The sequence below is a fragment of the Melanerpes formicivorus genome, unplaced genomic scaffold (assembly GCF_026170545.1).
Source record: "Melanerpes formicivorus ecotype bairdi unplaced genomic scaffold, bMelFor1.0.p_v2 SCAF_22, whole genome shotgun sequence".
NCBI classification, from domain to species: domain Eukaryota; kingdom Metazoa; phylum Chordata; class Aves; order Piciformes; family Picidae; genus Melanerpes; species Melanerpes formicivorus.
In genome coordinates this window covers 7,503,680-7,518,353 of record NW_027142374.1, presented here as the reverse complement: position 1 = coordinate 7,518,353, position 14,674 = coordinate 7,503,680, and the positions used below count along the sequence as shown (strand labels likewise).

General features: G+C 40.9%; 1 protein-coding gene across 3 annotated transcripts in view; it reads right to left on the bottom strand.

The window, feature by feature from the left end:
- Positions 1 to 14,674, bottom strand: part of AMMECR1 (AMMECR nuclear protein 1) — a 106,117-nt gene that overhangs the window by 33,091 nt on the left and 58,352 nt on the right. For 2 of the 3 annotated variants that reach the window (XM_068152038.1, XM_068152036.1), the window contains one exon: positions 8,928 to 9,038. In XM_068152038.1, coding sequence (XP_068008139.1) covers positions 8,928 to 9,038 — 111 coding nt within the window. Of the gene's footprint in view, positions 1 to 7,242; positions 7,771 to 8,426; positions 8,531 to 8,927; positions 9,039 to 14,674 lie in introns of those variants that run through there. The other variant, XM_068152037.1, reaches the window with a different exon arrangement.

Genomic DNA, 14,674 nt, shown 5'->3' with positions numbered 1-14,674 from the left:
TATCTTTGCTTTAAGAACTGAGTGTTATCAGTCCTACTGAAATTGGTACCGATGACCAAAAAGCTGTTCTCCACCATGGTCAAAAAGCTATTCTCAGCCTGTTAATTACAACTGCATTTAGAACAGTTTTATTTAAATGCTTTGAAAAACTCACATTAAAGAAGGAATCTCTGAGTGCAGAAACATTTTTTGGATCCACGTCAACTGTTGATATATTTCCACAGCACCAAGTGCTTTGTGAACTGTATCAATACACTGGCATTTACATAGCTAAGGAATCAAGAGATGTTCAGCTTCTGCTTCTAAAATAAAGGCTATCACCAACAAACACCTGTATGGAGGTTATACATATATATATCTCACTCCCTACACTTTCATGAGTACAGCTGAAAATGGCAGAATTTGAGAAGCACATCAAAAATTCAAAGGGAAGAGACAAACCTGGAGTGGTTTTGTCCCTAATACTGTGTTTTAAAATTATGTTAGGAAAACAAAACAAAACAAAACAAAAAAGTATTTATTTTTATATACATATATATATGTCTCCCTCCTACAATGAATCAAATGAACAGTAAAACTTCTGTCATTTGTAAATGGTGAAATTCAAGACAGATCAGCTTTCTCCCACTGCTGAGATCACATGTTCACAAATACATCCATGGGAGCACTGAGGCCTACAGGACTTTTGGACAGCTTCAGAATCTGATGTCTCTTTAAGCTCCAAAGTCTTCAGACATTCTTCAGCATTTTATATAGCTCCTACGTCCCACCTGAGGTAGACACGCTATTTCTTCTTCCGAGAGGTTTTCTATCATCTCACATGTACAGCTCTGTAAAGAACACTACTTCTCTCTTCCTAGTGTCAAATTCAACGAGTTTGAAACTGGTCTCTGTTTGAATACCAGAAAGTTCTGCTGCAGTTTACAGGATCATTTTAATTCTTGTTACTCTGGTCTATGGAAAATGTTAAACTCAATATACAACCCTTCAACATCTTTATGTTCAAGTGAACAGAGATAACAAGGACTTTCGGAGCCTGGTGTCCCACACCCAGTTTGTGCTATTTCTTCTTTAAACTGTCTTAAGGAAGCATCAGAAAACACCTAAATGGAGGAGGTGCTGACAGACTGAAAACTTTAATTGAGACTCCTTTCCCACAGTACCTCCCACACAAAGCTGCAGTCTAAAGACTTTAGCTGCTTATAAGCATAAGAGACAATTCTTTTTCCTTTAACCTCGCTTAATCCCTTAACTTGTATTAAAACAGTAGATTTCACCAAAAATTAGCTCCTTGAGCCAAACAAAGCTGTTAAGCCTTCTGCTGGGCGAGGTACCCAATATACCACTGCTACACCTCAATTTCCTGTGTCCTAGGAAGCAAGGGATAAAGTACTTCAACAGCTTTCTTATATTTAGCATTGGTCAGTATGAGGAGCAGGAAGCTTTCTCTACCATCCCGTCACCTTAGCAATAAATCTGTGGGAAATGTCCCTTACTCTGTATTGAAAAACATCTACTGCAAAGCTGTGAACAGCCAGAGAAACGTGCCCACAAGCAGGTAACTTCTATGCCAACTTCTTCCATTCTGTCCTAAGAGCTTCCAGATATGCAAACCCTTTCCTTTACAACACAAGTGCTCCAGGACACACCTAATCTACACCTCTCTGTTGTGTGAGTGCACAGCCCTGTCTTGTGTATTTCACTTGTGAAGTGAAAGCAAATTCCATTCTAAAAAGATTTGGAGAAAACATTTTGAAGATGCTCCCTTTAAGGGTATCAAACACAAAGATTAAGTTGACCAAAAACTATGGGGTTCCAACAACTCTCCATAGTAGTAATGGAAAAGTAAAGAGGTATGGCAATGTAGAGCTTTGCTAGGAAAACCAGAGTGGCCAGTTCCCCTGGCCCCACCCTCTCTTCCAAATGGTTATGTCAAGGTAATATTCAAAGACAAATACAAATCTGGCTTCCAACCAAACAAGCATTTCAACTCAGCCAGAACTCTGCTTTTGAACTAACAGGGTGTGCATCACTTTCTTAGCGTAATAGAGGGAGAAGCACAAAATTAAAGAGCATTGTGGGAAAGATTGGAGTCACAAATGTCATGGCTCCTCCCTGAAACACATCTGGAAAGGCTGTTGGATGGTCCCAGTTACTCTTTCACTTTCAGTCAAATTTCAGCAATATCTGATTTGCTCAAAATGCCACAAACTACACCAACTAACACAAGTTATTTTGCTTGATCATGGCTTTTTCAGGGCATGCATTCTATGAGAAGCCTATTTTGGAAACTCCTGATTTTTACTGCATCTTTTCTGTAAATAAGATGATGAAATAAGTTTTGAAATTCTGGACAGTTTCCTCACACCAAATTCCACTGTTGAGAGCTTAGACTTCCAACAGTCCTAGCAAGATTCCCTCCAAACTTTGCTGAGCCACTTCATAGAGATATAAGAATTTGCTAAATTTCCAGTTACCTTGCATAAGCAGTCAATTCAGAGAGTTTTTCCCACCACAGTAATGCATTCCCTTGTGTGAATTATGGAATTCATATTCCATAACTCAGTTTTCCCAGCAAAACTGTAAAATGGTTATCAATATTTGATAACCCTGGATCTGTTTAAAAAGCTTTGGTAGGGCATCATTATGTGCTCCTCCTTTCATAAAGATAATATCTAAGAACTGTCCTTCCATTTGTGCTTTCAGGAAGTGTTGCTAAGGAAACAGACTATCAGCTACCAAGCTACCATTAGTTCCAAGGGTCTAGAAAGGCTTTTCTCAGGAAAAATAGACCAACAATTACAACCCCCCTATACTTTTATTTTTTAATAAAGGGGAAAAAAAAGGATTAAGGCAGCACTGCTACATCCCCTACGCACACAATATACAAGAAATGTATATTCACTGGGGCATGCTGCTACTCCCTCCTAAACAACATTTTCTTTACATTTCAGAATGAAATAAGGACAAGTGTTTAACTCATCATTAAAGCAAATGTTCAGGATTTCTTCTACTTCTAGAGCCGGTACTTGGCTTTGCCCTTTGAGAAAAGGCAGCAGACAGCTCTGTTAAGCAACAGTTCCCTGAAATAACGACCTGGCACTGCGTGCACAAAAATCATTACAGACCTACTTACTGAACTGACTCACAGAGAGGAACTAAGCCTGGCTCAATAAATTCAAATTTGTATACTTCAATTAGAGTTTCTGGTACTGTGAGTTTACATCAAAATCTATTTTACCACTAAATAATTATATTCCACTAAACCAGATCTGATGATTTACCCAAATTAAACCAGTGTTATTTGTAAAATTAATGTCTACACTGGTTTAGCAATAAGGTTTTTTCAGCTCAGATGAAATTTAGAAATATGGAGAGCTCCAAGTTTCACTGAAGTCTCATCTCTGTACAGATGACATGGATTTGGCTCAGGCTCCTTTCTTTTGCTAAGGAGTTTAGTGACTGGAGATTGCTACAAAGTCACAAGAATCACTTAAATCATTCTGCCGCCGACTACATGACAAGAAGGATCTGCCTTATACTAGACACTGGAAGATGCCTATGTCATGGCAACCCCCTCCACTACCAATCTTTCAGTGGGTACAAATTAACAGAGAAGCAGTTCTGCAAATTCTTCAGCATCCTTGAACCTTCCATAGGGCCAGAGACCCAGTCCTGAGCTGAGGAAAAAACACTCAGTACACCATTCTAAGTGTCCTACCTTCCCAGGAAAGCAGGATGCTCTGAAATCACTCCTAACTGCAGGCTCTCTAGGACAGAACCTCATCATTCAGCAAAGGGATGTGATGGTGCAAGTGAAAGATGCGTGCTGTGACCACCTGAAGAGCCCCAGCTGCCCTGCAGTTGTGCCGGCTCAAAAGGCTTTGACAGCATCCATGGCACTTTTAGTGTTAAAGCTTAGTGGATTCTGTAAGTTGAAATCCCACTAAAAACAACTAACTGGGGTCATGAGGTGTGAATGCAGTTAGGAGTTACACATTCCAGATGGCTATCACCACTGACTCCTCACACACTCAGTGGGACTCACTGGTTGTCTATCCACTCAGCTAGCTATGAACCACTCTACCACAGATCTTCCTAAGCGCCTGTTCTCACCATGACATCCTCCCTATGTTGCTGGTCATCCTTTAGTAGGGGCAAAATCTCTGCCCTCCATCTTCATAAGGGAACCTTGAAAACTCAAGAGGCAACCAGCATACCTGCTTTTCATGGAAACATATGAATGGGGCAGCAGCAACATGCTTCATGGCTTTAAAGACAATGTTAAACACACAAGAACAGCATAATGCTGGGGAGTTTGGGCTACATTGCTCTCTGCAGAGTTTAGTTTGGAAAGTGACAGTGTAAGCTTCATCTCACAATTACCAGGCACTTTTCATTGGTGGCCACCAGACAGAGCAGTAATACGAGTAAAAAAAGCTGACTTGCAGCCATGGCCTACTGTAAATCAAAGCCACAAAATAAGACAGCCTGCAAAGTATTAAGTGAGCACACAGACACAATAACGTGCTCTGAAGTATTACACGAAATGCTATTTGCAGGAATTAATTCAGACCACGATTTCTGTGAACAGTGAAGGTCACAACAAATGTCAGAAACACATAATTCCAAAGTGACAGTCAGATACACGAGTAGGCTTCACCCTGGATCAACAGCAATGACTCCCTATACTCACAGCAGCTTTGCCTGATGACAGTAAGAGGCTGTGGGAAGTTAGCACAGGGCTGTGGAGGTTGATTACAGAGAAGATTGAACAAGTCTATGATTAGTAAAAAAGAAAACAGGAATTAAAGTAGTAACCTCAGCTGGGAACAGAGGGAAGCCACTCTGTCTGCACAGATACTTGCCTCTAGTCTTTAGTAAATAAGGCCAACATCAATAGTAATGTGATCAGTCATTCAGTATCTTTCTACTTTGCCCCTTAAATAACTGTGCCCTACTGTAGTCTTGCAGCTGGATGGAGGAAAGGGTCAATGTTTTTCACAGAAAGCAGCCAAGTTATATGGCAGTGACAAGGATGAAGACTTGAAGCTGCTGACAAATATAGAACAGTAGTTGATGCCACTAGTAGCCAAATCAAGGGTGAGAAAGTTGGGTTGCAGGTTTTATTTCCTTCCATCTTGTGCTTCTTATCCCAAGTTTCCCTCTTTGTTTTCTTTTCCTGATCAACCACATCTCAACTGAATGTCTGACAGCAGTTAGATTTCTCTCAGGTGAAGTAAGTAGAGCACACAACAAAAAGACTGATTACATCACATATTCAGTAGATAGAGGCCTATGCTAGTTAAGGAGGGTGGGCTACATATTATTTGAAAATTTAAATCCAGTTTTCAGCTGCTGTGCTAATGCACTTCAGGCCTGGAATCCTCCCATTTTTCTTCACTGCATTCCATGACAGAAAACTCCGTCATGTAACGTCTCCCTGTATCTGTGCTTTTCTATACCACTCACAACATACATATTCTAGTCTTGAGAGGATAAAGCAATGCAGAGTTAAAGTTTAATTTATACACTTGTTATATCCACTAGGTATAAAATATAACTTAGATTCTATTAAACAAGGAGAAAAAATAAACTGAAATGAATAAACAAAATTATTTTGCTCAGTACCTCAAGCGCAAGAGAGCAGTTTAGAAGTTCAGTACCAAACCCTAACCTTTACTGCTGAAGAGAATACATGAAAAAGTAATTTATCAACCTGTTATGAATTTCTGTAGTAACCTGCTTCCAAGTTCACTGTATTTTCTTGAAGGAGCTGGAAAACACAAGGTATTTTTCATAATCTGGATTGGTTTAATTTTACACATTCAGATGGGATATTCAATTAACACATGCAGTCTAAAGGACTATTCTGCCTACAAAACATTCAATACTGTAATACATTTTGGATAAGGTTAGAGGGTTAGATTTTTATCAAATCAATTGCCAAGTAAAATTATATTTAAAAAATGAAAATCACTAAAACCTGCATCTATCTTTTCATAAAGTTCTGCAGTAGTTTTTAATAATCTACTTCCTTTCCCCTGTGGTTCACTGAAAAAAAAAGGATACAGAAAATTGAATTGTAACACAGATTTTATTAGGAATACAGTACTAGCAGTTTGAACTAGGAGTATTCTCATCCCTCCTCATGACTTAGGCAGATGCATCCAATTAATGATGAATCATTCCACACAAATTTCCTGTGTAAAACACTGGCTATACCACCACAACATCCTACACAGCTTAAAATAGGGAGGAGATACTCACTAGGTCACACAATCACCATTTTCGTTTACAGACCAGAAAAAAGGTGTTTTATTTGGGGAGTGCATGTGTGCAAGAAGGAAATTGTTCACTTCTGATTCCTGGTTGAACTATCACTGTGCTATTTTTGAAGAAACTATTGCATACAGATGGAGACATACACTATACAGAGTACAACATGCAACCAGAGACCACTACTACATTTCAGGAAGTTTTATTTATTGCGACCCTAAGCACTGCTCAGCATATCTGTAATAAATTCATGTCTGAAGGAAGCTGTGAATATGTTGATTGCTACAGCACCAGGGCACTTAAGAACAGCTGTTCTGTACTGTTTTACTCACTGAAAGTTGGGCCACAGTTCCACAAAAAGGTGCTGAAAAAGATAAGAATGAACTAGGCAAACAACCTGGTTCTGTTTATCCAACCTGTATCTTCAGAGTAACTGAAGAAAAATGTCAGCTAGTAAAATAAAGCCAGAAGAATATTTTCCTGTATCCTCAACTGAACTTTTTGGTCCAATTCCACTTTCTGGAGCGTCCATTCTCACTCTACCTACTTTGCTGTTTAATTTTTGCCTCCCCTGAAGAAGTTTTTGGTTTTGCTTTCAGGAACTGTCGTATCTTCTGCAGAAGCCTGTTGCCCATGTACTGCTGGGTCAAGCCACAATGTCCTAATTTCTGATACCTCCTGGGGAGGCCTGTGGAGCTCCAACTGAAAGTTCACAAATGTTTCAAAGGTGCTTCTGTTATTCCTCAAACGCTCTCCTCCGGAAGCTCTGTCACTGAAAAGACTAACACCACAAAGGAAACTGATCACAGGTACCTTTTGCTGTCTGTTTTAAGCAACTGATTGAGGGGAACCACTTTTTCATATATTCAGATATGAAATTTACATTGCAGTGGGTCACAGCTGAAGTTTGGTGGTGCCATAGATATGAAAAAGTTTACCCATAAAAGACAATAAAATCCAATATGCCACTAAATATAATCCTTTATTTAATAAACAACTGATAATCTCTCAAAGAGTTCTGCAGAGTAGGAGAGTATAATCTCCTCCATTCTCTTATTTGAGGAATCACTGATTGACCCTCATCACAGTGCAGTATCAATATCCCCAGCATGTGGCCATCATTTAAATAGCACACTGAAAATGTCTCTGTTTCCTTGAATTTGCATTACTTCTCATACATTTGGACTTCAGCTTTGGAATGCAGTCACAGGAATCTTATAGGCATTTTTAAAGGTGTGCAGGATTTCACCCCTAGGTATCTCTGAGAATAGAAAAAAAATCTATGGGCAACGAAGTCAACTTCTTTGGCTATCACCTTCTCCCTAGTCTTAGGAGGTAATTTCCTGTACAAGCTCATTGTTCTCAATCAGGGACTGTAAAGTACACACTTAAATGAAACACTCTTCAGTGCAGGGGGCAAGTTGATTTTCCTCCAGCTTGGCTCACTAATGGTTAAGATTTTAAGGCTTTTAACCTGCAACAGAGAAACCGCTTCAAATTACATTATAAGCATCATCTCATTGACCATTGTGATTGTTGAGGTTTTAAAGGCTATAACCTGAAGCATTCCATATCATATAATAAATAAAACCAATATAATAAAGGTAACTAGGTCTTTCAGAAGTCTGTAAAGACTCTGGGAGATGAGCAGTTGATTTCTTCAAGCTGAGCAGAGAAGCATGAAATGAACTTCAGCTTGCAACAAACAAACTAGGGAGACATGTAAGAAAGAACATGTCCCATTTTGGTGTTACTTAATACAAGAATTGAGAAGGCTTTTTAACTGCAAAGAGGAAGACTCTGTAGTGGAGGAAGGCCTCAAAATCTAATGTGATCTGGAGGCACCAATTATTTTAAGTGATGACAATTACAGAGATCTACACATGCCAGAATATAGTTTCTATTTTAAAGCACTATAAACAATCTATTGTAACCAAGTGGAACAAAATTCCATTGATTCTTTAGAAAACAAACTTAAGGAAACTTAGAAAACACAAATAGAAAGCTTGCTACTAGCTCTAGTGATCATCTTATTAGTTTTCACTCTATGCAAAGGAAATGGAACAATATTAAGGTGAATGAATTTAGGTGTAGCTCAAAAAATGAAGGATTATGCTGCCAGGGAGTGAAGGATTATCATCACTTACCTCCCTCATCCAGAAGCTTCCCACTCAGGGGCTGGGATGTATCTGAAGAGTAACATGTAATGGAAATTTGTAGCATTAAATTAACTGCAGCTGATTGGAAGGACCTGATGGAGAAGAGGTGAGAATACCTGCTGTTTTAGGAGTGTGAATAGGATAATCCCCAAACCTGACTTTCTGGTCTTCTGCCCTGACATTAACTATTAAGGCTAAAATCTGTCTGAATACTGGGAAAAATACTATGACAGTCAGTAAAAATAAGCTACTGGAGAGTAGTTTTCCAAACCAATAAAAAGAAAAAAGCTCCAGTTACGGTTTTTAATTGAAACCATAGCCTCCTGACACCAACAGTCAACTAACCAGGCACTTAGCATCCACAGGAGATACAAGTTTTCATTGACCGGTGACACAGACAAAAAACCCAAACACACCAAAGCACACCTATCACCTCCTCAGCAGACTAGTTAAATATGTCAGTTAAGGCTACGGAAAACAAAGTCTTACCTAGTAAGTGTGTACTCCCTGAGTCCTGAATGCAGGTTCATGGCGGAAAAAGTACCTATGCATCCACGCAATCGTTTATCTCGACCGATCTTCCACGTTACAAACAATGGACTGTTGGGGAAGAAAAACAGAGGCATGATCACAGAAGCAATACTGACAGTGTGACACTTCAGCGCTGTGCCCTTTCATTTTGGGCAGTGGGGGCAGATCTCTCAAATAACTGTATCTCAGCAGGCCATAACATTTGCAAATGTCCCTTGCAATTCTTCTGACTGTCCTGGAAACATTGCTCATGTGATACAGTAGAAAATAAGATTAGTGTAAGAGTCAATGGACACTGAAATTGCTTGGGATATACTCAACGTCCCTCACTCTTAGCCATTAGCATTCTCCCATGAAAACCCTTGACCAAGACACCCATACATAAGGAACCCTTTACAGAAGGGAAAAATACCCCTGTCACACTAGACACCACCCCCCCCAATACAAATATTTTGGTCCTTCACACAAACTACCAGAAATCCTTGACGGACAAGAAAATTTAGGAACACTCTCCTGAAACTTAAAGAACTGCCTGAAGAAAGGATATTTTCTCCATGAATCCCAAGGTAGTATTTAAGAACATAAAAAAATGACCAAGAGTGGAGCAAAATCTCAGTAAGTTGACCACATCTCAATTACATGAGTGGGAAAGTCAAAGAAATCCTTCTACCAGACAACTTTGTACCAACCTATACAGTAAGTTAACAAGAAATAGACAAAGCATACAACTTTGGGGGATCGAAGTTTTCCTTGCAATTCTAGAGTACTACATCAGTAAAGAAGCAACAGAAAATGACACAAGCTTGGACTTCTAAAGAGAGTGCATCTAGCTCCTGGACACTCAGACCTCTCAACTATAATAAAGATTTCTAATCCTGAGATGATCAGGGATGTATAGAGAAGGAAAATGTACTCTTTTTCCAGAAAAGAGACAAATAAATGGATGACACAACCAAGACTGTACCTTCCCTTACTGTTAGGCTTAAAATAATGATATTTTAAAAAGCACAGCAGCTAAACTGCTTGGCACGGAGCACTCTTGGTCACAAACGGGTTCACATTTCTGCTGAACAAACCCCATCACACTCTCCCCAAATACAGGGCACCTCCCCTTCAAATCCTGAAGTAAATCTGGTGTTAATTTTTGTGGAAAGTCACCACTCAGGCATAACCATAATTCTTTGCAGCCACACCACGCTCAAGCTGGCAGAAGCAAGGTGCATCTCTGACATCAAGCACCTGTGACCACCACTCACAGGCTTAGGGATGCCCAACTATTTCTCTCCAGAGCTATTTGATCAGGCCCTGCTCTTCAGCACTGCACATGTGTACAAACCACCAGGCTGAATTCATCTCGTCTTCCTCGATAGCTGTTTCCTACAGTGTCCTTATTATATAATCCATAGCCACTGGTATCAAATCAAGAAGTCCAACATTAGGTAACCTACCTCATACTAACAATTGCGAAGCAGATTACCCAGCAAACAATCATCACATGTGCCTTCAAGAGGAAAGAAGCAGATTGAGAAGCACAGACAGTCAAAAAAAACCAAACCAAACCAACCAAACAAAAAAAAACTCCACAAGAAATCAAGTCAGCTGCATCAAAAAATAAGTATTTCTTTTGTTACTACTATCTGCTGTCAATAATGAGCATATTTGCAACAGTGCACTGTAAAGTTAACACCACCACACTACACGACAGCTTTTGATAACTGTATCTAGACTGACCCCTCACCGGAAGGATCAGTAAAACCACAATCTGCAAATTTCTCTGCACTGTAACAGAATCTCCCTTTCTAGACATGCTGACCTTTTAACATATACTGAGGCTAAGAGCTTTCTGAGCTGCTTAGTCATTGCAAGCCTGCAAAGATGGACATAACTGTGCTGGGGGCATCGGTACCTGTGGGGTTTGGGCTCCCAGGGAATAACTCTTCATTCCTTTCCTCCTTCCATCCCATTTGCCATCTGATGTGGCATAAGATACTCTTCATCATGTGGTGGCAGAAGATATGCCTCGGTCTCTACGGAACCAGTGCAGCACACTCAGTCCTCTCCTAACTTTCCAAACCAGTTATTATTGCCTGCTGGTAAGAGCAGCTTCCTCCTTATTTGATTAAACTGGACAAATTCCCTTCTTTCAGTAATGATGAATAGAAGAGGAAGCTGAAGTCATAACTTCCCTTGGGACTTCCTTTTATTTTTTCTGCCCCCCCCTGCATCTTTTTTTAACATTGATAAAAACTGGAAAGCATGAAGGGAGTAGCACCTATCATTTAGTATCAGGCAGGCTATTACACTGCTCTCTAGTCAGATCAGCAAATGGCATTTCACTCGCCTTTTCAAGAGAGGGACCACAGGCCCCCTGCAAGGTACCAGCACAGTTATTAGATTGTACTGGCACTGAAGACACTCTCTACCCTTGCACAGAAACAAGCTTGAATAAGATTCAAATTGGACTTTAGGATTATTCTCTTGACCTTTATCTTTGGATTATGAGATTTATTAACTGTAATACACTTAGTGGAGGGCTGTAGTTCAGGGGAAAATACATGCATTTACTTTCTTGTCAAAATGGAATTCCTTCTAGGATGCATCATTACTGCTGCTTTGAAAGAACAGTAGAAGAAAATGTCCAGAGACATCACTGAATGTCAAAGAGATTACTGCACATTTGCATATACTTTGGAGTCCCTGTCAATGAGTACCACTAGCAAAAGTAAAGGTTATATACATATAGTTTTGCACTAGTGGAAGTATTAGTAATAACCTACAGATTGGACTAAACGTAAACCTCTCTCCACTGTGTAAATGATCTACCACTGGCAGCCATATGTGCTACACATCACAAAATGTGACTAAAGATCTTTTTCCAACCTTTTGGCTTCTGTATTCCCTCACAATTGCCTCCCTGTTCCTCAGGGGCCACTAAAGGTATCAGCATGTCTGCACTAAAGGTTTAAGCCTACTGAACAGAATTTATTTTCTTAGTTACTATCACAGATGTCTTCGAAGTGCAATGTGGACCAAAGCATCAGTATGGGCAGTGACCCTAAAGGATCCATACTCTTAAGATCCAAGAAGTAACGCTGAACTTTCAGGAATCATGAGGAATAATAACATCATGTAATTCTGTTCACATATTATTCACATTTTCCATCTTAAAAATTACTAAAGGGACAGGCCCCCCCAAATGAAAGTCAGAAGGCTGCCTCAAAACTTCATTGAAGGTCAGAACCTCTGGAAACATTCTGATTTCCTGCTGAAATATTTTCCCAGTCAGCTTGGACCTAGCTATTCTTGTGCCAACATTGTCCTTTAGTTTAAATAGTTCTATTCCCTTCCTGGTTATTATTCCCTAAAATATTTATAAAAAGAATTTGTATGCCTCTTCAGACCTAACTTTGCTGAACAAAACAGGTTGTGTTCATTTAGTTTCCTCTAAAAGGGGATTGTTTCATTCTGACCATCACAGCTCTTCTCTATGCTTCTGTCCAGTTTAAATTTACTTCTTGAAGATCAGTGGCCAGAGGAGTGTGCAGAATTACAGAGGAGGGGCTTGAACATGCATTAAGGATTCTAGCTCTGAAACACAAACACCAATTGCTACATTTCAGAATTAATTCTCACAGCCTAACATGAAGTCCAGATCTCCTATTCCAAACTTCACCGAGCACTTCTAATCTTACACAAAGACAATAGAAAACCTCCTCTTAGAACCTAGACAAGCTATGCAGAGAAAAAGAATGTTTCTTTCCAGTGATTTATTTTGCTTTTTCTTGGCATTCTTGGTTTCAGATGCTTGCCCATTTTCTCCAAGCCTGCAAATCTTTTCTCGTGCTTTAAAGCCAATAACCCACAAATAAACTTGCCATCTAACAAAACTGCAAATCTGAGACCTGGGACTAAATGCCAACCTCTACAGATACCAATGTCAGGAACAGCTAAAAATATGTACATTTTCATCAAGAGAAAAAAAAACCCAAACCTTATTTTCATCTGTTATCTGGTTTTCTTGAAATAAAAAGGAGGGCTTTCTTAAGCAACACACTGTTAGACCTAAAATTTGTACTTCTGGGCCCTTGAAAGAAACCAGAAAAGAACAACAGCAGAAAAAGTCTTCAGTAAAAAGCAGAAGAGGTGGCAGATGTGATACCGAGTCCTTTCTATCCAGTGACATACAGCAAGGATACAGCTCATATGCTGGAGATTCAAGTGCTTTTTGGCTGGACAAATTTGAGCTCATATCTTACAAGAGTGGGAGTGCATATTGAGGTGGATTGTGCTCACCTTTCTGACTCTGCACTTCCCTAGGAGGGCTGTAACAACTTCAGACAGTTCTCTTATTCAGTTTTGGGTGAAGCCTCCTCTGGAAATCAAAACAGCTCCAAGCTTGGGAGTGAGCATTCCTGAACCAAGAGACTTGGAAATGTTCTTGTCCAATAGGTGGCCCAGCTTCTGGCAGATCTTGCTGACAATGCTAAGGGGAGTGATGCAGAGCACCCTGAATTTCAGTGGATGAAAGCTGAGGGAAGATGTTTCAAACTGTACAGAAACAGAAGGGGCCAAATCCAGGCTCTTGGAAACATCTGTACATATCATAATCATTTCATAAGGGTCTTTATCTGAAGGATGGCCAAGGGCTCAGGTCCAGCCAACATGGATTCAGGAAGGGCAGATCCTGCCTCTCCAACCTGATCTCTTTCTATGATCAGGTGACCCATCTGGTGGATGTGGGGAGGCCTGTGGATGTGGTCTACCAGGACTTCAGCAAGGCCTTTGACACCGTCCCCCACAGCAAACTGCTGGCTAAGCTGTCAGCCAGTGGATTGGACCATTACACTCTGTGCTGGGTTAGGAACTGGCTGGAGGGCCGGGCCCAGAGAGTGGTAGTGAACGGTGCCACATCCAGCTGGAGGCCAGTCACTAGTGGTGTCCTCCAGGGATCAGTGCTGGGCCCTGTCCTCTTCAACATATTCATCGATGATCTGGATGAAGGGGTAGAGTCAGTCATCAGCAAGTTTGCAGATGACACAAAGTTGGGGGCAGATGTTAGTCAGTTAGAGGGTAGAAAGGCTCTGCAGAGGGACCTCGACCGACTGGTCAGATGGGCAGAGTCCAATGGGATGGCTTTCAACAAGTCCAAGTGCCGAGTGCTGCACTTTGGCTACGGCAATCCCATGCAGAGCTACAGGGTGGGGTCGGAGTGTCTGGAGAGCTCCCAAACAGAGAGGGACCTGGGTGTGCTGATCGACAACCACCTGAATATGAGCCAGCAGTGTGGCCAGGAGGGCCAATAGCATCCTGGCCTGCATTAGGAATAGTATGGCCACCAGGAGCAGGGAGGTCATAGTGCCCCTGTACTCTGCTTTGGTTAGGCTGCACCTTGAGTCCTGTGTCCAGTTCTGGGCTCCTCAGTTTAAGAAAGACATCGAAACACTTGAACGTGTCCAGAGAAGGGCAACAAGGCTGGTGAGAGGCCTTGAACACAAGCCCTATGAGGAGAGGCTGAGGGAGCTGGGATTGTTTAGCCTGGAGAAGAGGAGGCTCAGGGGTGACCTCATTGCCCTCTACAACTACCTGAAAGGTGGTTGTAGCCAGGACGGGGTTGGCCTCTTCTCCCAGGCAACCAGCACCAGAACAAGGGGACACAGTCTCAAGCTGCGCCAGGGAGGTTTAGACTTGAGGTGAGGAGGAAATTC